At 37.8% G+C, this 22,320-nt stretch overlaps 4 protein-coding genes across 6 annotated transcripts in view; 1 reads left to right on the forward strand and 3 right to left on the reverse strand.

Moving 5' to 3' along the window:
- Positions 1 to 9,442, reverse strand: part of stim1a (stromal interaction molecule 1a) — a 28,446-nt gene extending 19,004 nt beyond the window's left edge. For all 3 annotated transcript variants that reach the window (XM_023403561.2, XM_023403560.2, XM_087173267.1), the window contains exons 1-5: positions 9,283 to 9,442; positions 8,407 to 8,539; positions 4,557 to 4,687; positions 2,296 to 2,410; positions 114 to 225 (exon numbers count right to left, since the gene is read on the reverse strand). In XM_023403561.2, the coding sequence (XP_023259329.1) occupies positions 114 to 225; positions 2,296 to 2,410; positions 4,557 to 4,687; positions 8,407 to 8,527 (479 nt within the window). In that variant the 5' untranslated portion in view covers positions 8,528 to 8,539; positions 9,283 to 9,442. The remainder of the gene's footprint in view (positions 1 to 113; positions 226 to 2,295; positions 2,411 to 4,556; positions 4,688 to 8,406; positions 8,540 to 9,282) is intronic.
- Positions 9,443 to 11,156: 1,714 nt separating this feature from the next.
- LOC111653100 (acyltransferase PGAP2-like) lies at positions 11,157 to 13,860 on the reverse strand. Its single transcript, XM_023403562.2, has 6 exons — positions 13,318 to 13,860; positions 12,882 to 13,055; positions 12,402 to 12,651; positions 12,192 to 12,298; positions 11,990 to 12,098; positions 11,157 to 11,853 (listed from the first exon to the last, which is right to left on the reverse strand). Exons 2-6 carry the CDS (start codon positions 13,047 to 13,049, stop codon positions 11,723 to 11,725), a joined length of 765 nt encoding a protein of 254 aa, XP_023259330.1. The 5' UTR covers positions 13,050 to 13,055; positions 13,318 to 13,860; the 3' UTR covers positions 11,157 to 11,722.
- Positions 13,861 to 14,124: 264 nt separating this feature from the next.
- On the forward strand, positions 14,125 to 20,170 carry chrna10a (cholinergic receptor, nicotinic, alpha 10a). Its single transcript, XM_023403575.2, has 5 exons — positions 14,125 to 14,236; positions 15,276 to 15,421; positions 15,972 to 16,126; positions 16,779 to 17,311; positions 17,405 to 20,170. Exons 1-5 carry the CDS (start codon positions 14,176 to 14,178, stop codon positions 18,094 to 18,096), a joined length of 1,587 nt encoding a protein of 528 aa, XP_023259343.1. The 5' UTR covers positions 14,125 to 14,175; the 3' UTR covers positions 18,097 to 20,170.
- Positions 20,171 to 20,208: 38 nt separating this feature from the next.
- Positions 20,209 to 21,354, reverse strand: LOC111653107 (olfactory receptor 52E4-like). Its single transcript, XM_023403574.2, has one exon. The coding sequence runs from the start codon at positions 21,333 to 21,335 to the stop codon at positions 20,400 to 20,402; it is 936 nt and encodes a 311-aa protein (XP_023259342.1). The 5' UTR covers positions 21,336 to 21,354; the 3' UTR covers positions 20,209 to 20,399.
- Positions 21,355 to 22,320: the final 966 nt, after the last annotated feature.

Genomic DNA, 22,320 nt, shown 5'->3' on the forward strand with positions numbered 1-22,320 from the left:
GTAAGTCTTACCTTTTCCATCTAAAGTAAAACTGTTGTCAAGGTGAAGATGCACATTTTTCATAAATCTAGGACAGTTAAAAAAAAGTTGACACAGAACACGATATCACTAACCTTGGCATGGCAGTTCCATTAAAATTCATCTTGCGAAATGCGTCCACATATTGTGGCAGCTCCACATAGGTGATGAGCCACTCCACCACCTCATCCACTGTCCAATTATACACTGAGGGGAAAAAGGAAAAACAAAATATATAGTCACAGTGCTCATTGATTCCCATTCAACTAATCCTTGTAGAATTCAATACTGATAAGGTTATATGGTTCCAGTATGTCACATACAGTGCAGTGAGAAAGAGTTATCAATAGGTTTTTCATTGTTTTGCTCTCTTCCCACAAATTAACTTTGAAATGAAATAATGAATGTGGGGCTCAAAAGCTGACTTAAATCTTTAATGGTTTGAAGGTGTTCATGTTTATTTTCAGTGAACAGTGTTCTTGTAGACCTGTAACCTTTTTAGGACAACAGTTATCCTTAGCAATTACAAAATACAGTAAAGACATTTTGTCTTGGGGCCAAGCAGTCGGTCAGATGACCTCAGACCAGCTCATGTGTTTCACTTGCTTAAGATCTGACTAAAGGCAAAAATTCCATGAAACCAGAAGGAACTGAGGATGGCTGAAGTACAGGCCAAACAGACATCACCAGGGAAAATACTGGGGATGTCTGTGTCATAGACATCAGGCAGTAAGTGATAACAAAAACTTTGCAACCAAATATTAAATAAGATGACTGTAGGAAAGAGTATGTCATCTTGTCAAAATACCATCTGTCCCTCTAATGTCACCTTTTTAACTATGCTGTTAATCTGAAATGGATGCGAACACTTTTGAATTAGAGCAGAGTAAGCCCTAACTTCATAGCAACTCAATGAGCCAAATCAGCAACAATGTGGCATTATCATCTCTTTTATCATCTCTTCAGTGGCTCCCAGTAAAACAAAGAATTGATTTTAAAATAGTTCTCATTGTTTTTAAATGTTTTAATGGCTCAGCTACTTCCTATGTTTGTGACATGCTCAGTAAATACACATCAAATAGATCCCTTAGATCATCATATAAAGCTCTCCTCACTGTACCAAGAATCAACTCTAAATCAGCTCATGGGGCTTTCAGTCATTATGGTCCTACTATCTGGAATTCTTTAACATATGAACTATAGTCTGCTACAACAGTGTCTTCTTTTAAAAGTAAAATAAAAACATCTTTCATCATCATCTTTTTGTGTTTCAGTGTAATTATTGTTATTATCTCCCTTTTAGAATAATGATAATAATACGTTCCTATTCTGTATGTTTTTTGTATGCAATATTTTCTTATCTTATATGCTATTTTATATTTTGTCATAAATTATGTATCCCTGCTTTTATTTTGAAGCACACTGAGTTTATGCCTGCCATATCATCAGAAATACTAAATGACCATGTATCCTATATCCTGAATGACCTATGAGGTATCCTATGGATTAGCAAACATTGGCTTGCCCATAGTATTAACCGGGGAAGGAAAATCCATTCCCCAGCTACTGGCAGAGAGTCAACAGTGTGGGTTGTCTGTGTTAATGTGTTGCTCTCTTGAACAAAAACCCAGTTTCCTGGCTCAAACCCTCTAGAGCCTTGTCAAGAAACTGCAATGCAGAGTAAGTCAGTACTACGAGCAAGAAAAAATAAAAGGGGGGAGAAAGGCAACCAGAGGAAAGAGTGTGAAAAAACATGAGTGCTAGATACAGCACAGCTCTCAAGGCATATATGATAGCCCAGCCAAACAGATAGGCAGAAGGAGGTGAGAGTTTGTATGCAAATATTGTGCTGACAGGTTCAATCATGTATGCTCTGCCACTGGCTGATACTGATAAGTAGATGGCACTTTGTTTGACATGGCATCTGATCAACTGCCTTTCTCCTTTGTTGGACGAGTGAGAAAGTCAAGCAGGGTTAATGTCTGACTCACAATTTCAGTCACAGGGAAATACGTAACTCTGATTTACTGGCTATCTGAAATAGTGCAGTTCTTTGGAGCTGGCAATCATAGTCCCAAGGATTGTTTCATTAAAATTAAAAAAAATCATCCGTCCAGTTTCAAACAGTCTTGAGAGAGCGTATCAATTCAGAATATAGTGCGCAAAACAAGTTTCACGGTTTATAATTCTACAGAGAAGCTCTGAAAGAAAGGCCTGTTTGTCTGTGTAGTCACTGCTGGCCTTCAGGGGAAAAAAAACAAGGCTTAAAAGCAGTACCTTCAGAGCTCTTCCATGCATTCCACAAGTCCTCCACACTGATGAACTGGTCATCCCCATGGAAGCTGTTATGTTTGGCCTTGGGGTCATGGTAGTTTAGATCTTCTCTGAGGAACTGCAGGATGACAAGGACGTTTGTAGTGGTTAAAAAAATCTATTTACAAGTGTTAACTGACAAAAGTTGCAATAATACTTAAAGGGTTCATTAAATAATCATTTCTTAGAAAACTGGATTTGTACTTCTCTTACTGACAATCTCATCATACAGAAATTTTGTTAGCTTGGTCTGACCAATGTTGCAATGCAGAATGTGAATGTACCGGTGAAATGTTTTTGTATTTCTTTCTTCAAATTTAAGGATTAAACATTGTCATATCATAGCAACTGCTGACATGTTAAACAACACAGATATCCTGACTCAGTGGGGATTGGCTAAATAAAATGTATGAATAGGTGAAGGACAAAGACCACATTTACAAATAGTGTTGGAAATTTGCTGTTGACAAGTTTGAATTTATTGTGAGCACTATGACCTGTTTCACCACTGTGGGCTTTACGACCTCCATAAAAGGAAGAAATTACAATTCTTGTGGCTTATGTGTGTATTTGCTTGAGTTACTGTCAAAGGAACATAAAACACTATAAATATCTCAACCAAACATGACCTGAAAATTACTAACATTTTCCATTCACTACTTAATGGTCTGAGACAGCACGGAAGTTCGTGTTAATAGTTATTCTACAGTACAACACGTGTGCAGATCACCATTAACTGGAGGCCAGACTGTGACGTTATTAAAAACCAACAGAGCTGGAAAAACTCAAATGGGATAGGTTTTGTGATCCTGAGCACTGTAGCAGTTTTTCATAAGAGTATTCTGATACACTATTGCAAAAACACAGCCATCAAGCATCACCTTAATTAAATCTTTGATGGCAGTCTGGTTGAATGACCAATTTTATGAAATTTACACAATTAAAATATTACAATTTTCTTAATTGTTAAGGGTTATCAAAACAATATAAAAGTCTCTGGATGACATTTGGTATCTCCATTTGAAAATGAGAAGTCTGCATATTGTACACAAGACACCATGACGCATAGTAAATGGAACAGCGTACAAAAATTTATGGCCCTCTGGATTCCATTCTCGCCCCCATCGAAGTGGTAGTAGTCAACTACTTGCCAAAGGAGCCACACCACTCATTGCCCACTACATCGTAGGCTAACTCAGTCACTGTGTTTTTAAAAACAAACCCTACACATCTTTCACTCTCACAAAAGTCATCTCATGCAACATGGGTGGAAGACAGTAATAAGTCATGATGCTTTTCTTTCTTGATAGATGTGTGTGGGAGGATTTCACTACAGGGTAGAGAGATGGTCTGTACAGCAGGTGAACTATCACACTCCTGAAAATATATTCACTGGAAAAATTAGTAGGACCTGTATAATGTTGTCAAGGCCCAAAGATTATTCTCAAAAGCCAGATGGAGACTTTGATCTTGGTTATAAAGAAATCAACCATCGTCTTTATTTAATCACTGTATGATAACAGGAAGCAGGGCTACTGTCTTGAAGTGCTCTTAACCTTTTGAGTTCTCTATTTCTTGACTCAAAGCCACTACAGATACGTGTGCTCACTGTACTGCACTTGATTCTTTGCCTTAGGGGTATTTGCATGCCAAGTGCCTCTTCTAAAAGCAGAGACGGCTGCAGTGATGACGTTGCTTGCTTTGGTCTGGCGTGAACCACATGCCTCAGACTGAACCAAATTGAAATGAGCCTTCAGAGAAGGCCTCCTCAAGGCCACAACCTGTAGTTTGGACTAGAGCTCTGGATGTAAACTCAATGAACTACAGGCAGTGTCTTTCGGGCACTAGTGATGTCTGAGAAGCAACAGACCACACTTCTGTTACACATTATACAACAGCAATGAACAATGAACATAAGCGGTAATGGGTTATACTGGGCTTTCATTATACTTCATTGCATTGAAAAGAGAAGTGGCAAACACTATTTTCACACATTTAAAAAATACAAACCCCATAGTCTGAGTAAAGTTGAGACACTACAGGGCTATGATTAACTGACCATCTTAGCAGAAAATCCTATGACAAGTCAGATGACAGAGGATTACAATAATGGTACTACTACCTCTTCAGCCTGAATGAAAACCACATCCGTAATTGTATAATTCAAAATATCTCTTTCAATAGAGCATCAGTTGTTGTTGCTGATTTTTTAGGCTGGTACTTACGCCGTCTGTCTCTACCACGTCTACATTGCCGTTTGCGTCATCATCCATCTGATTGTGGATACTACCGATAGCCTCGAAGCTGAGACGAGCATTCTCATCATTGCACAGTGGCTCATCGATGCGACAAAAATCTGGTGGAGAAACAGTCATACCAAGAAGGTGTTAAGGCAAATTTGAAACTCATTAGATAATATTAATATTAATATTAACACATTAACTGGTGTGTGATAAAAGTGTATATGTTTGCCTTCCAATTTGGGAAACAGTTAGATCAAATAATGCTCTGCTGCAAAAAAGTCTAATCACAAAATACTCTTACTACATCAGCAGCAGCTTCTATTTTTTTTCCAACATTGAATTAAAAAAGTATACCAGGCTGAGAATATGCAATTATTCATAACTACTCAAAATTCTTTTATATATAATTTTGGTTTAATTTCAGTCATCCTGAAAACACTTTCTGGAGTTTATTTCTGTATCGCATTCCCTCAAACCAAACTTGCACGTCTTAAAAAAAATACTGTTAATATAATGTTTGAAGGGAATCTGAGTCATGGTACAGGAAGTTTATAGTTTCTATTTTTGAATTTCAACACCAAACATGCAACTCTAGCAATGTCAGGATTAATCATTAGCAAAACGGCAAGCCCCCTAAAGACGAGCGCGCGCACACACACACACACACACACACGCACACGCACAGATGTGATCAAGTTATTCAAGCACTCATGTCACCTCAACGCTACAATAGATATGCAGAAGTCAAGATGCAAAGTTGCCTGTTGGATTTCCCTCACTCTGCCTCTGTCTTGTTAAGATAGCTGAACCGAAAATTCCTTGGCTGCAAACAAAGCATTGTTTATATGGGGCCTTTCACTCAATGTGGGGATGGTACCAAGAAGCCAGATACCATGACTGCCAGACCTACTGTGTAGATAAAAACAGGCCATGTTCCAAGGTGAATTGTTTTTTGATAATCATGGTCTTAAATTTTATTCTATCGTCAATTTGGATTTCACCGTTTTGTTTAATGTCAGAAAACCTGACTTTGTTATTATAAATGTTGTTTGCGTTTATCTATATTCAGTATTTTTACAGTAAGGACTCAGTAACATATAAGAATACCAGTGTGTATGACTCCAGTTAATTGCAGATAAATCAGATGTTTATGTTTCTACAATAAATAATGATGTAATTAAGCAGCCTGTATGTTATCTAGCGCACCCTGTCTGCTCTCTGTGTTCCCGCTCCTTCCTGAGAGATTACAAATCCTCAGCCATAGATCAGAGATAATGTCACCACTCCCACTAAGAGGAAACCTTGTTTGGCATGTACTGCAGAAACTGGCATGAGCTGTGTGAAAGGGCATGGTAGGCTACCTGTTATAACAGTAGGTTTAACCGTTTAATTCAAAGCAGTGTGGCTGAGTTGAATTCATAAGAATAGTGCCCCTGAATCCCTCAGAAGCACATATTTTATTCAATTCATTTTAAGTCTGTCTTATACAACATCTGTGTTCCACGTGCTGCTACTATTGTGACCTTTTCCTGGTTACATTAAGTTATATAAGAGGTATATGTCAAACACAGTATGCTTTATTATGTATTTCACTGCATTATACCCACAAAAGGAGAAGGTGAAGGCAACGGTTAAGGTGGAGGCGACGGTTAAGGTGGAGGCTGGCTTTGCTCTGCAACATGAGAGGTTACTGTGCACTTCCTAACCGGATGTAAGCTTGGTTTTTACTAACAATGAGAACTTTTTTGATCACAACACCAAGGTTTTACTGTATAAAATGCTTGTTTCTACTTTATCCTGGTTTGCTAGTAGATGAATACTTTGTGGTTAAACACAGCACACCTTGATTTTCATGTTGCCTTCATCATCCTCATAACAATACAGTGCAGAAGTAGGCAAAATCAAACTCTCTTTCCCTTTCATAAATGGCCGAGTTCAGGTCCATATATCTCAACTGATACTGCTTCTCCATTAATTACAGTCACCCACACAATAGAGTATAATCAGTTTCAAGCGTATGGTTTGTATTGTGCTAGCATTTACAGCGTAATTCCCCCTCCCACTGATCAACTTGTCATTTCAATCCATGCTTTTTTTATTCCCATGTCATGACAGGTTGGCTTAGTCATTAGAGAGATAAAGCAGAAAGTAAAACATGTCTCAAATTAATCTCTGCAACGGTTACTGTGTCCTGTGGCTCAGTGAATAGTTTTGTAACTTGTATTTCTCTACACAAAACCACTAAACCAGAACTAGGAAGAATGCACGACCTGAACTTCCGCATAGTAAAAAGTTAATTTTTGAGCAATACTATGCAAGCACTCCAGCTTCAGTGAACCTGCAATGCCACATACCAAAAAGGTTATTAGTCTGTCACACACTCAATCGTTCACATTCACCATGTTAAACAAAGAATGACAGTTACCCTTGTGAAAGCCTACCACCTGCAACACTCTCATACACTCAGCCTGGCCCTCTTTCTCATTTGGCTTGCAAACCTCCAGAGACACAAGATAAGATATTTACATACCAGTCAACCTGCCTTATTTAAGAGCGAAAGTTACGCAAGTCATTCTGTGTGCCTGGATGTAGATGAAGAACACACTCAACATTGCCACTTCATAACTGCAGGAGTTACTAGGAGTCCTACTGCCATTCAAAATTCCAGTGAAGCTTTGTAAATCATTGCCACTATTAAATTCTTCACTGTGCAGTGGCTTCCTGGGACTATTGCATAATGCTTTAGTAAAATTGCTTCAAGTGCAAAATGTGTATGAGCAACTTGGACAATGTCTCAGCAGTTCCTGTTTAACCACACTGGTCAACAGTACCAACAATAGATCACAATGAGAAAGTTCACAGTACTGGGTCTTTGCCCAGTTGTTGCTAACAGTATAGTGATTAACGTGAAGTTAAATTTTTCAAAATGTAAATCTTAGTCATAGTATGTCATAACTCTCTCATGTTTCCCCAGATATATTCAAGTTATAGGGTTTGCACACAGTTTAAAGCTTAAGACATGCTTGACAGATATTACATTCATCATTCATGTTAAATCACTTCATGGATTGAGGCAAGAGATTATCACAGTGAAATATTTGGACACTAGGATCTTGTTTAATTTACTGAACATGTTTGTGCCTTAAATGAAACCTTAATTTAAAAAAAACTTAGCTGTGTAATATAGTGCAGCAGTGGAGGGGTTATGCTCTTATGAGAGACCTACACTGGCTTTAACATGGTTACATTAAGTCATTTCGTTATGAATTTTGGTGACACATATGATAAGCGCAAATCCAAGATGTTAGTGTCTATATTACAGTACCTTATTATTTCATCCTCAATAGTACTGTGCATCTTAATTAAATGATTTAGGCCATCTTTTTTTAAAATTACACAACTATAATGTAATGAAGAATAACATTTCATGTTATGTGTCGTACAGCCAAATAATCAGCCAAAAAAAAAAAAATACTACCAATGCACTAATCCCAATTTTTATTGGATTTATTGGAAATTGTTTAATATTTTAACTATTACTCAGATTCAGAAACTACTTCAACCCTGCTCATGTGCTCCACTAACCATTAAATCAATTTTCTTCTGTTTGAGTAGGTGGCTTGATCTAAGTTGGAGGACAGGGCTTAATGTTGAATGCCAGCCCGACTATTCTCAGCATGGCTACATTTAGTGCCTGCACAATCACAAAGATGTGGCACCAACAGTAATACTCTACTCTGCAAATCTATAGCGTGTCAGTTTGACAGGTGGACAAAAATAAACTTTTTAAAAAAATGTTGCAAAAAATTTACGCCATGGCTGATGTACTCACCTGACACCTCGTTTTCAACAATCTGACTATCTGATGTGGGTGAACTTGTTTTGTCGGTCCAACTTTCTCCAACGAGGCATAAGCAAAATATCCACAAGGTCACAAATTTGTTGAACTCCATGACTGGTGTATGCTGGAAAAAGGAGAACAGAGAACCTTGAAATTTTGATGATTTTACAATAACGAATTTAATCTTGGTTAATCCATTGAACATCGCTCATTATTAAACAAAATTTAGCTGCTTTTTCTCTTAACATTAGACATCTTAGCAAGGAGAAGGGCACATCAAGAAATACGGTTAGTTACATAAAGATCCCCTGCAGCAACCGCAGACACATGCTATTACTTCTCAAGGGTGCTTCTTCTTCCTGAATGAATCAATGTCCAGTCGTTAGCTTGCTAATACCTGGCTTTAGCTTAGGAATCCTTTAAACCTGACTTTATCAATTGAGCTGTGCTGTGCTTTGGGGTTCCAGGTGGCAAACACATGTCACCTCAGGGAGAAACATAACAAGATTATGAAAAGTAACATCAGCCTGTTTATCTGCGTCTGCTTGTGGTTGGATGTCTGACAAGCCCTGGCTAGCTAGCTAACCACCTCGGCTAACTAGGAAATGAAGTAAAATATCCAAACAAAGGGGGAGTAACATTAAAAATCCCTTCTAAGAAAGCATTCACATTAACCCCTTCGTGTTTTTTCAGTTAGTTTTTGTCGGTGTCGACTTGAATTTTCTACAGACGCACGTTAGCCACAGTTGAGGTTTAGCTAAACGCAACTCAGACAAGGAACGTTAATAAAATAGCAATTGTAGTTTTAGCTAGGCTAGATGGCAATATCATTAATATAATGATGAATAACAAGAAAATAAAGTTAACCTGTCATGTATCAGAGGCAGCAGATGTTTAGTTTCAGCTCTGTGTTAACATTGCAGCAGATGCCTGGTTCCCCGGAGTTGAAGCACAGCGAACTCCACCTCCTGTTAAAAGAAAAAAAAATGTGTCGGTCTCTTTCCCCGCGACCGAGAGACTGAACCGAAAAAGCCGCAGAATGTGGACAGACGCTAGCTTGTCTTCTTCTGCAGCATCGAGCCCCTGGTTACCATCAGCAGGTCTCGCCCCCTACCGTCTGGAGTGTAAACCGGACATCATATTTAAACAAACTGCTGAAGTGGGCCATCTAGTGGAGAATATAAGCCATCACACCAAAACGCCTGCAGGTAAAATTTAAAGGAAAATGACGCAATTTTTCAAGCTCAGTTCTACAGTATGTACCTGTCACAGTACACCTTTTAAGTTTTTACAGAGTCAGAGCTTTATAGACAGATAGTTAAATATCTTTATAATGAGTTATTCAATTCCAAGGTGGATAATACAAATGAAACTAAAAGGATGTGGGAAGCTGGTTTAGGATCTGATCTTGCGGACTGCAGAGATATAAATGACGAGCCCACTCTTTTTATAGCATGCAAATCTGCTTGAAAAAAAGAAGTTCAAAATATTATGCTGTGCATATAAATAAATATAATGAGCAAGTTACATCCAAAAATTATATTATTATTAATATTCAGGATGTGTAACAAACATCATATTTCAGTTGGGTTCTTTGTTCATTGTTTGTCGGACTGTCCTCACATACAGCAGCTCTTCCCTGAGGTTTTCAGACCAAATTGCAATTAAAACTAATAATGAAGTTTTTTTAAATATATTTCATATGTGAATTTATTAATACTGAGATATGATCTGTATAAAAAATGCAACCGTGATGACCAACTGTATCTGTCATAAATTCAGGTCTCCTTTTATATTTGTCTGTGCTCCCTACATTTCAGAGGAGGTTTTTACTCATTAACTTAATGCACGCTCGTGGGTGGAACAGTTGGAAGTAAAAATACCGTTTTCTGTATTGTTTCTTTTCTTTTGTTGTAGATGAGTATAATTTTTTCTTGGTTTCAAAATGAGCGTTATTGCTAGTGCTTAGCCAGAACTTGCATCATCACCAGGATTGGAGTTGAAGAGAGAGGGTGAAAAGGGGCTTCAGAGCATTGCAGTTCTGTTATGGTGTATAGCAGACACTCATATCTGGATGTCATATTACGAGTAGTCTTACTTTACCATCTTATAAGGATAGGGATACTGCACAGTGGTGCTTAAAATAACATAAATATATATATATGTATATACATGTATCCTAAGGTGTTGTATACACATGCTTGAAGTGTTATTGAAACTATTAATGACACAATATAGGGATTTGTGTTTGTACAAGTACCATACTCTCCTTTCTCTGACATAGTATCAACAAAAACAGCATTACAAGCTTCACAAACATAGGATCTCACTGAGGAAATGTTGTGTTAACTGTGTGAGATTTTATAGGCAAACCTATTAAACTGGTAAGTCACTCTATATGTGTCTATGTGTGTGTGTGTGTAATCATATCATTTCATATTTACTAACAGACTTAAAACTCAGTTGAATTCAATTGGATTTTATAACATCTTCCACAAGCATGCTTTTTGGCATCCACGGAATACCTACTTGTATCTGGATGCGGGGTTTTTTACCCAGTAGCATTAGCATTTGGGTCACAGTTAGGTAAGCAGTGTGTGATCATAATACCTGCTGTAGATTAACAACAGGGATTTATGGCCACATGTAGTACAGAGAATTCACATTTGAATATTAAATTGGATTTTTGTTTAAAGCTTAGATATTGCTGAAATGAGTAAAAATTTAAATCTAAACAGGACTAATGACAACGTCAGGTCTTAATAGAGGTCTCAATAATACATTTGGAGTATTACAGCACAGTAGTTGCTGGGGAAATCTGAATGTTGAAAAATACATAGTGTCAGAAGCCATTGTTTCTGTGTGTGGACACTAGTATCTAACACTCAAAATTGGGAATGCTTGAAGTATGCCCTGCTTTCCACTATGTCACTCCTCATTCTTCGCCTTTTGTATGTGAAAATTAAAGCCAAGCATACTTGAAAGAACTATCACTTTACTTTGGCACACATACAGTATGACCATGTGTGTTGCGCATTATACAAAATTTGAAATTACACATTACATAACATACTGTATGTAGGTGAAGGCATCCATGAATGAGACACAAAGGTCCAAAAAAGCATGTGTGCTTATCTTGTTGTTTGTACTTGTCTGACATCTATAACTCCTAAGGACACGAGAGCCATCATCATGGAAATATATGGAAAAGGCCTTCATCCCACTCTTCCACTTGAGCAGGATCAAGGCTGTTATCAACAGGCGATTGAGAGGTTGTATATTTAGCACTTGGTCCTAGAGTTTCTAGTCAGAAGTTTTTATCTTCCGAGGATGAAATGACCATGACCTCCTGGCTTTTAAAGTCCCACACAGCCGTGAGATGGAAGGCCATATTGGAGAAGACGACAAGATACTCAAACACGGCAAATAATGTATAACCTGTGAAAAGAAGAAACAGTGGTATATAATAGATATCCATGTTTAGGTCAGTATTTTGTAGCTACAGTTGACATTATTGCAAACATTCCTCAATATTTACTGTTCAACAACCTTTACAAACTGATTTAATACTTACTCCCTGATTCACAGTACATGTTGTGTTTCCAATAAAAGAATCCAGCAAAAGCAAGGAAAGATATGTTAAGAAGTAAAAAACGCACTTTCCAGTGATGAGACTTGGCATCCTATATGAGAGCAGTAAAACAATATCACTGAGTTAGACTGAAATACTGCAAATCAGGTGAGGGATTTTAATTTACAGTGTGTGAATACCTCACCTCGGGACTCAGTGAATACTTCTTAATGGACTTCCACAAACGGCAGGTTATCAGCATGTAGATGAGGGAGCTGATGATGAACAGGACAAAGCCTTCCTTATGTACAACTAAGGAGCAAACAATATATACATGTACATGATATGTTTGACTTAAAATCTCTCCAATAAAAGGCACTGTGTTTGAAATGATCTCAAAATATGGATTACCCACAGTATGTCTCACTGGATGATACATATGTGAGGAGCAAGAGGCCGAGGTTTTCAGAAATAGAAAAAGCCAGGTTCAAGCAGCTGAGTGGACTCTCAGGGAACTTCGAGGCAAATCGTGTCTTGTAAAATTTGAAGTAGGTAAAAGCCACAAGGAACCTCGGTGCTGAGTGCAGTCCAATGCAAAACCGCCATATGTGGCACTCAGGACTTAGGCTTATGGAGGCACTGATGGATGGCAGGTAGTTAGGAACCTGGAAACACAGAAATGATTCAGTTTTGGTTCAAATGATTGTTCAGCATTAAAGTCAAATCTCAAACCAAGAAGTATTGAAAGGAGACAACAACAGAAGGAGAGAAAAATATTTCTCCAAATTAAACCACAATAGGACACAGGGAACTACATGTAGCAGATCTGTCTTGTTTTGTTAACACCAAGGTAAGAAAAATATGGTTGGTTACATTTGCAAAATAAGGACATTACCTGGCAATGTGTACCAGTAGAGTCCTCAAAATGAAAAACAGAGGAAATGAAGACACAAGCTATTAGTCCAAGCAGTGGTAGGCACACTGTAGTCAAAACACAGGTTGTGAATGATATCCTGATGACCAGGGGCCTCTCATGCCCCAAGATGTTAGAGCCTTGTAGCATCTTGGTCTGAAACAATGAAATGTTTGATTTTAAAACATCTTCATCGCCATCATGATGTACATACATACACATGTGGCAATAATAGCTCCGTGCAAAGCATGAATCAATAGGCTACTCATGAGGTACATTTGGAAATTAATGAACATGTCATGTACACTTAGACTGTAATATTAACCATTCATTAATTTGGAACATTTTGATACAAATGCATGTATTTACTGAACATCTGAACAATTATACTGAAGTCTGAAAAACGAACTCAACTTACCTGCAATCTGTTTATTGTTTAAAAATAACTGCTGCCGCAACTACACGCAGCTGGCTCGTCAGTAACTACGCTGTTACGATCACATTCAGGCTGCAGGATGGACCTGAATATTCCATGTACCATAAATAGGGAGGGTTCCTTTAAGCTGGAGATCACCCAGCTATCTTAAATTCCTGCGACATTTTTGCATCCGTTAGATTTTAGTCAGATTCTCCCAGCAGATGTTAACAGGCCTGCAGATGCAACATCCTCGTTGTGAGACAGAAAACAGGAAGGAAATGCAGTAGGTGTGGAAGAAGCAGCACCCGGAAGAAAAAGTGAGCGGAGGAGAGTGAGGAGGTTGCCACGTTTGTATGTAAAAATGATGCTCAGACCACATGCAAAATAAAATGTGTTTCTCTATGTAAAAACTAAAAGCGCAAACTGCTGGGTTTACTGCCTGGCTGTTTTTAGAGGACGGAGCTGAGAGCTCTCCGTGGTGCTGAAGCAGAGTAAACAAAGGGTCTATTTTCATTTTCGTTTTTTCTTTCCATAAACAGATCCTGTGTGTAACAGCTGTATGTGAGTCCAATGTGTGTTTGGGGTTAACATGTAGTTGCATTAGGTCTTGTTCATTCTGTAAATCCGCTGCCCCGCCTCTTCTTTTCTTTTCCAGATTCATCTGTGCATTTGTGCAGGTCTAGATCTAAAACGCACGACTGATTACTGCTGAATTCACCACCGGTCTGCTTTTTCTTTCTTTTTCTCTCCATTTTCTCTATTTTTTGTATTTTTCTGTTTTTGATTTTTAATTCGTAAACTTGTCTGGTACAGAACAGCTCAAATGGTCTTTGGGTCGAGATAACTTGTTTCACCAGAATGAAACGACGGAGAATCCAAACTTTATTTCGGTTGCTTCTGTGTGTCAGTATTTTGCCACGTAAGTTTCCATTCATGTTATTCTAAGTTAAAATGTTGACCTCATATACGATATTTTTTCTTGCCTATAGTTAATCAAAATTATGTACCAGAAAAGACGACGAGGATGACACAAGATGTAGGATAAAGAAAGCTTGCATAAAATCTTTGTAATTCATTTTTTTATTAACATCACTGTTTTAACATTTTATGGATCATCCAACATTTCTTCTCAGATTTTCCTTCCTCTTCCATGAAAGCTGTTACCCGGAATTCGCAAACTTGCAGCCAGTTGTTCAGGGATTTTGCTATCATCATAATCCCATAGACCTTCTTTGTATCCAGCTCAGGGTTAACATCTGGCTAGCTCAAATCCAATGCTGACATTGGAAACAAGCCCCAGTTAGAAGATATTGTTTCTATTTTTAAAACAGTTCACACATCCTCTCTCAAGTGTTTCGTTATTTTGAAGTTATGGATGTAGAACTTCCACGAATAATTCCCTTATAAAAACATGAAAAACTATGTTTAAATATGGTATTTCTAATGTCCTTTCGATTAATCATTTCTAACTCCATTCTTTTCACAGGACCTGAATGTTGAATCTCCCTGTTTAAGCTCATTTTGATTCTCACATGTTGTGTGTCCAGTGGGTTAAGTGTTCAATCAACACATGCTACACTCCACATACACGGGGTGAACAGAGCAAGTTGCTGCTGGTACATAAGGTCAGATTTGCCTGATCTCTTTCTAGAGCTTTAGAGAAGGGCAATCTAACCTAACATCCCCTGTGTCCCCTTCTGCCATCTGTCATGCAGCTACATTTCCTCTCATGTTCTCTCTTTCTTCCCATCTCTGCCTCCTCTCCACTGAATTTGCTATGAATGCCACTGGCCAGAAAACTGATTCATCAAAAACGATCACACAGGAATGTCCTTTAAAATACTTCATTTTGCCAGACTAAAAAAAAAAACATAATAAATGGAACTAAAATTTAATGTGGTGTAAATGACTGAAATACATGGTGACATGGCTGTAAACTGTTTCTTTCCCTGTCTTAGCCTGTTGGTGTGCTCATGGGAAATATGCTCATAAGCTCCTGAATGATTTATTCACCAACTATACTAGTGCGCTGAGGCCTGTGGAGGACACAAACACCATCCTGAATGTGACCCTGCAGGTTACACTGTCACAAATTATCGACATGGTAAAACACCACAGTTTACACAATGCTTTATATCTGAAGATGAATTATCCAGACAGGACCTGAAACAACTGATTATTAATTATAATTAATTGACTTGTCAATCCACAGAATCTGCCACTGATTCATTGTTTCAGTAACATTTTAAGCAAGAATTGTGAAAAAATGCATTTTGTGCACATTCCCTCCACCTCCCAAACAAAATACTTTGATGCTTTTTTCTGTTTTATATTACTGTAAACTGAATATCTTTGAGCTTCTGTCTTTTGGTTGAACAAAACAACACATAAAAAGCCATCACCTTGGGGTGTGGGGAGGTTGTGATTGGTATTTTCCCACAATTTTTGATATTTCATGGACTAAACAATGAATCATTATTTGAAAAAATTATTGTCAGCTTTATAGCTTAGATGGCTGCATTAGTTGCAGTCCTAGTGCTGATACCCACACAATAGCATTACATCAGTAATGCTATTTTATTGTGTCATGATATTTGTGTTTACTTCTCATATGTATCTGTCATTTATTATGTATAAATTTCAATCTTTTACAGGATGAGCGAAACCAAATTTTGACTGCATATTTATGGATACGGCAAGTGTGGGTTGATGCACACCTCAAATGGAATAAAGATGATTACGATGGACTTGATACCATCCGCATACCTAGTAGTTATGTATGGAGACCTGATATAGTCCTATATAACAAGTAGGTCGGACTGGTATTGAGTTAATCATGCAATTATTATCCTACTGTGGCTCTTATTGGTCAGTATACATGGCACAAGCTGAACAGTCCTTGAAGTCATTATTCATGGGAGTGTCCAGGCCTCTGTCTGCTTTTTATACACCAGTAATGTAACTACTGCAGTAGTCCAGCTGACAATGAAAACAATAATTTTCAAAATCATTTATTTATGACAAAGAGGAAGGGAGAGCAGTGCTGCCTGAGTAGGTGTGGGGCCATGGAACATGTCTTGATGTGGAGGAAAGAAGTCCTAGTGATGCCTCTGATGACATTATATTGATTATGATAACCTAAAAACATCAGGTAGCATGTATGCTAAACACATGCTTATACAAACATTTAGCACTGCTGAAAAGATTTAAAATGCAGACACAACACTGAGGAATGATACAACTCTCCAAAATGTGTTGACTCTTCCCTCATTTGGTGTACTTGTGCCTTAGTATCCTGATCAAGTTTCTCTCAAATATCATTCTCCACGTACTCCAGGAAATTGCAGCTTCTCTTATAACATTTTTTAAAAAGGTATCCAAAAAATCTATTTGCTCTTGGTGTGAATGTCAACAGAGCTACTCTAATTTCTTTTTCCAGACATGTTTTCTTTGTCTTTCAGTGCAGATGATCATTTCACTGGCCCTATGGACACCAATGTGGTGATCCGACACGATGGCCAGATAATGTGGGATTCCCCAGCTATCACCAAGAGCTCTTGCAAAGTGGACGTGTCTTTCTTCCCCTTCGATGCTCAGCAATGTAGGTTCACCTATGGCTCCTGGACCTACAACGGTAACCAGCTGGATATCCAAAATGCCATGGAGAGTGCTGACCTGGCTGACCTGGTGGAAAATGTCGAATGGGAGGTGCTGGGTATGCCGGCTAAGAGGAACATTATTCTGTATGGCTGCTGTGCCGATCCTTACCCAGATGTGACTTACACACTGAAACTGAAGAGAAGAGCTTCCTTTTATGTCTTCAACTTGCTCATACCATGTGTGATGATTTCTTTTCTGGCTCCACTGGGCTTCTACCTGCCTGCTGACTCTGGAGAGAAGGTGTCTTTGGGAGTCACTGTAATGTTGGCCCTCACTGTCTTTCAGTTGTTGGTTGCAGAGATCATGCCACCCTCTGAGAACGTACCTCTTATTGGTAAGGGGAATATACTGGGGTCAAAACCCAACATGTGTGATAAGTGTAAGTTCTAACTTTATGTTGATTTCCTTATCTTATTTTCTTCCACAGGAAAGTATTACATTGCAACCATGACCATGATCACAGCCTCCACTGCCCTTACCATCTTCATCATGAACATACACCACTGTGGCCCGGATGCCAAGCCTGTTCCCAAGTGGGCCAAGAAAGTCATTCTGCAGTACATGGCCAGAATGTGCTTCGTTTATGAAGTTGGGGAAAACTGCATGTCGCCACAGCCGGAGAAACAGGAGCCTCCACTTGTAAAGAACACCAACTGCACCATGAACGGTCAGGCAGGACCAGGCAGAGAGGACTGTGTCTTCAAAATGGAGAGAGGACAAGAGACAGTGACTTCAGAGGAGAGGGAAGACATGGATCAGATGATGAGTCCAATAGGCTCAATTGGGAAGAATCCTACCAACCACTACAGCACTTGGAAAAATGGCATTTTCATGAGCATGGACTGTGGAGATTCGGGGGGTCCAAGGAGATGCAGGAAGGGAGGTGTGAGTGAGGGAGAGAGAAAAGACAGAGAGTTTTCCTGCTGCTCCCAAAGCAATGAGAGGCAGCTGCTGCGCAACATTGAGTACATAGCCAACTGTTACAGAGATCAGAGGGCCACGCAGAAAAGGACTGGGGAGTGGAAGAAGGTAGCCAAAGTTTTAGATCGCTTCTTCATGTGGATATTTTTCATAATGGTGTTTTTCATGAGCCTGCTCATCATGGGCAAAGCCATCTAACTGCAGAACTGTTGAGAAGTTGGACTTAAGGACAGTGTTAACACGTGTAAGACAAAGATCATTACAGGGTAGTAGAGGATTCATTAAGTACAATACTTTAATCAGTAACTTACTTAACATTCAGATGTCCAAACCTCTTAGAAATAGTTCAATCTGGAGCCCGAGTCATCACTCAAGCTACTGCAGTCCTAAGTATAAGTAAAATTCAACTTTTGATAAACATCTTGGTTATGGGTTCAGTTGTTGACAACTTACATTCCCTAAATTTCGTTCTAATGTTATGTGAAAGTTATTAAGCTCAGCCAAAAAAAAAAAAGTCTGTCGTCAAATCAATACAATTTAATAGTTATAGTATTTCTACTATTTCATGCTTTTTTTTCAAATTATATGCTGATAAAAAATTTTTACAGCAACATTTATTTCTTTGTATCTGAAATAATAGATTATTAGATATGTAGATGAACATGTATTACATTTGCATATGGGTGGAAAATAATGAAAATTTGGCTTTATTTTACTAATATAATTTAGAAAATAAATACAAAAGTTGATAAATAAATACACTAGTATGAGTGTGACTTAATAATTGCAATTTGTAAAATGTAATTCTAAATGTAATTTTATTATCATGAAATTAATCAGTGAAAGAGAGAATCACTCAACTTCACCGAACAGTCAACATACAACCAGGGAAGATTCCGTGTATGAAATCACAACATGAGAAAACAAGTCTCAGTGTAACCCACATGGATTATCTGTTAAATCCCCTGGATCACAACCATTTGCTCCTCTCTTGATGTGTATTATCCCTGGTCTTTATGTTGCAAAATGGGCCATAACTCTTTAATCTGAAGCCAAAGGAAAACAGACTGAATGCTTAATCAGTAGAACTGTGTTTTGAATGACTTTTGATTTGAAGAACTATTTGAAAAACATGCTCTGCTACATTCAGAGAAGTGGAGAATTGTTATTGAGCCAGATTTCATGTGAGGGTAACTTTAATCAGACCACTGGACCTGATGAGACCTCTGATTGACCTTTCATCACAAGATCTGTGGCCTACTAGATGGAAATACAGCCTCATTACAGCAAACGCTGAGGAAAGACAAGGACAGTATTTTTTTGGAAATACAACAGTTCTTATCGTCTTATTCAGAAATGTATTCAGCCTACTCTTGTACAATGTATGTGGGAAGACCATAATTTCCGGAGATTAGCGCAACTCTGCAATCAAGGAGAATTGAGCTAATAATTCAACTGCGTATATGATCAAATCCTGTCATTAGAGTCAAAAGTAATAGTAAGTAATGCTCCAATATAAACTGAACCTTTTATTAGGACTCACTCCCTGGTTTTCATTTTATCATATAAAAATGTTTTCAAATTTAATTTTTATGACCTCAGTCATTCTGCAGTGTTATTAGTCCTGTAAATCTTTAATGAGGCACACAATTACCAACTTAAATCTCTATCTCTATCTTTAGCACCCATTTTGCAGCGAATGAAGAAAAACGTTAATAGATTCATTAATCAATAAAAAGGAAACTGCTGTTAATTTCAGATAAAATAGTGTACATATAATTTTATTCATATTATATGTATAAAAGGTTTTTTTTATTTTATTATTTTATTGTAGTGTAATGAAACACAGTACTGACATCTGAGTTCAATAAGTACAAATAAATACATGGATAAACATTAATTGTATATTTACTGGTAGTCATTTTTACATAAACTGTTAAGGCTGGTAAGGTCAATGGAAATTATTATTTTATCCTTTTGAATGAATTTGAATGAATTAATTTTGTAATAATCAAAATTAACATAACCCAAAGCATTATTGATGTTGTTCTGGCATTGAAACACAAGAGGTTGGTAGAGAGCTGGTTATGGGGTCTAGCACCAAAGGCCTGGGAAACTAGTATTGATACTCACTCTTCTGTCTTTACACTTTATGATGATAATCTGCTGTGTTGAATTTAGAAATTTAACTTGAAAATCAGAAGATGTACTTATCTAATTTATCCATTAACAGTATTAACTTTGGTAACAGAAGATAAAGATCTTGTGTTTCTTTGCCTGCTTGCCTGAGTTTTTTTGGATATTGAAACAAATATTCATTTCACATACTTACAAGAGTATGCAGAAGGAACTGCAACTTAAATTTAAAGTGACTTATTACATGCAATTGAAACAAACATCATTGTATAACAGCTTTTGTGCGTCAGATACAGACAGGCTTTAGAACAGGTCTGTCATGTTGTTTGTGTCTGTTTATATGTCTTGAATGGCGGTAGGAGGCATTAGGTTGGAGACAATTTTCTTTGCAATATTTGGATAATTTTATCCCGTAATGATCTTGTTTGCATTCCATAAATGATTGGATTTAAATTAGCAGGGACAACATGAAATAAAATATATGCAATCTTCCTTAAATCTGGGTAATTTGGGAAACGATGCAATATGATGGTTAAAAATCCTGACCAGAGCATGATAAGATAAAGAACAAGGTGGCTAGCACACGTTTGCAGTGCTCTGTTATTCAACTCTTTGTTTTTCTTGATCCAGCAGATGAGAGCTATTCTGAAGTAGGTGGCCGCTATGCCTCCAATTGAGCAACTAAACAGTAGCACAGTGAAAAAGAGTCCATAGATATTGTTAATGGAGACATCTTCACAAGACAGCTTGAACAGTGATGCATTGTCACAGTAAGCATTTTGTATAACTGATCTACAACGGGACAACCTCACTGTAAGACCTATCAAAACAGACACGAGCACTAATGACACCCCCCATGCAGTTGCTGACAGCCAGAACACAGTCTTGGTAGTCATAATGGAGCTGTACCGTAAGGGGTGACATATGGCCACATATCTGTCGATTGCCATAATGACGAGAATCATGTGTGAAGCTGAACCAAACGTGTGGCTGTGAAAGGCTTGGATCACGCACTGGTTATAGGTGATAAACCGTTCAGTTGAAATGATGTGAGCCATCAGCTGAGGCAGTAGGACTGTGTTACCTATCAGATCATTGACAGACAGGTTACAAAAAAGGATGTACATCGGCTGGTGCAAACTCTTCTCAGTGATGATAAGCACGAGAACTCCAATGTTAGAAAAAAGCAGGGAAAAGTAAACAAACAGCAGCAAGAAAAACAGAGGGTATGTGAACTCTGGAGATATGTCAAAACCTTGGATCTCTAAGATATCACTTGAAATTGTCATGTTTCTTTCCATTCTGTTTAACTTGATGGAAAACCTGAAAGAGAAAAAAAAATTAATGGTAGTGATGGTGGGAAAAAAAATCTACTCTGAAACAAAAATAAATGTTTATGGGAAACATTTTGTGTTGCATATTAGGCACGATTCTGTTTTAATTGCAAATTTAGTTTTTTAATCTAAAAAGACAAATGGAAAAAAAACCATCTAAAATATGAACATTTATTCAATTAAAAATCAAAAATGTCATATGTGCAAAGACAATACTTACTTTTTAATTATTAATTTGAGCCTCCTTCTCCTGTAGCAATACAATGTGCATCAGAGTGTTCTGCAGAAGAGACAATTACATGATAAACATAAAATCAACCATACACATCCAGAGTGGTAGCACAAAGTTCCATTGATGAGGACCTTTATCCCGTAAATATATCCAATAAATGCTCAACACAAACTATAAGCAGGCATAGACTCAGTGTTGTATGTTGAAATAACTCTAGAGAATTTGTTCTAATAAAGGATACTACCTTGCCTGTGGAAGTGGGAATCTGGAGTTGCTGGATCTTGAGCTCTTTTATCTTCTGCCTGAGTAACACTGGAGCAAAAGTGCTTCATTTAACAAGGGTTAGGCTCCTTGAACTGTAGATTCCCACATGGATAGGCAGGGAAAGCTTTAGACACATGGTGGGCAAGTGAAAGTTTAAAAAGCCCCTGAGGTCAGAGGTCAGATGCCCCTTTAATCAACAGGACATCACATCCTTTTTTGTGAATTTAAGTCAACCCCCTCATCTGGTATTTTTTTAAATACATTTCACCAGTCAAACCCAAACCCAGTGCTTCATATTGATTATGTTAATTGATGACCCAAAGGTGTTCAATTGGAATCAGGTCTGGTGACTGGGGAGGCCACTGAAGTTCACTGAACTCATTGTCATATTCATGAAACCAGTTTGAGACTTTTGCTTTGTGACATGGTGCGTTATCATGCTGAAAAAAGTCATTG

This window comes from Seriola lalandi, unplaced genomic scaffold, assembly GCF_002814215.2.
Source record: "Seriola lalandi dorsalis isolate HSWRI2012SDOR001 ecotype SW California unplaced genomic scaffold, Sedor1 jcf7180002054144, whole genome shotgun sequence".
Lineage (NCBI taxonomy): Eukaryota > Metazoa > Chordata > Actinopteri > Carangiformes > Carangidae > Seriola > Seriola lalandi.

Coding starts and splice junctions, on each gene's coding strand:
- LOC111653100 (XM_023403562.2), bottom strand. CDS start 13,049: ATGCTACAAGGCTCTAACATCTTGGGGCATGAGAGGCCCCTGGTCATC. Junction 12,299..12,401: donor ATCATCCAGTGAGACATACT/GTGGGTAATCCA, acceptor TTTGCTCCTTAG/TTGTACATAAGGAAGGCTTT. Junction 12,099..12,191: donor AGTATTCACTGAGTCCCGAG/GTGAGGTATTCA, acceptor GCTCTCATATAG/GATGCCAAGTCTCATCACTG.
- chrna10a (XM_023403575.2), top strand. CDS start 14,176: ATGAAACGACGGAGAATCCAAACTTTATTTCGGTTGCTTCTGTGTGTC. Junction 16,127..16,778: donor GATATAGTCCTATATAACAA/GTAGGTCGGACT, acceptor TTTGTCTTTCAG/TGCAGATGATCATTTCACTG. Junction 17,312..17,404: donor TGAGAACGTACCTCTTATTG/GTAAGGGGAATA, acceptor TTTCTTCCACAG/GAAAGTATTACATTGCAACC.
- LOC111653107 (XM_023403574.2), bottom strand. CDS start 21,335: ATGGAAAGAAACATGACAATTTCAAGTGATATCTTAGAGATCCAAGGT.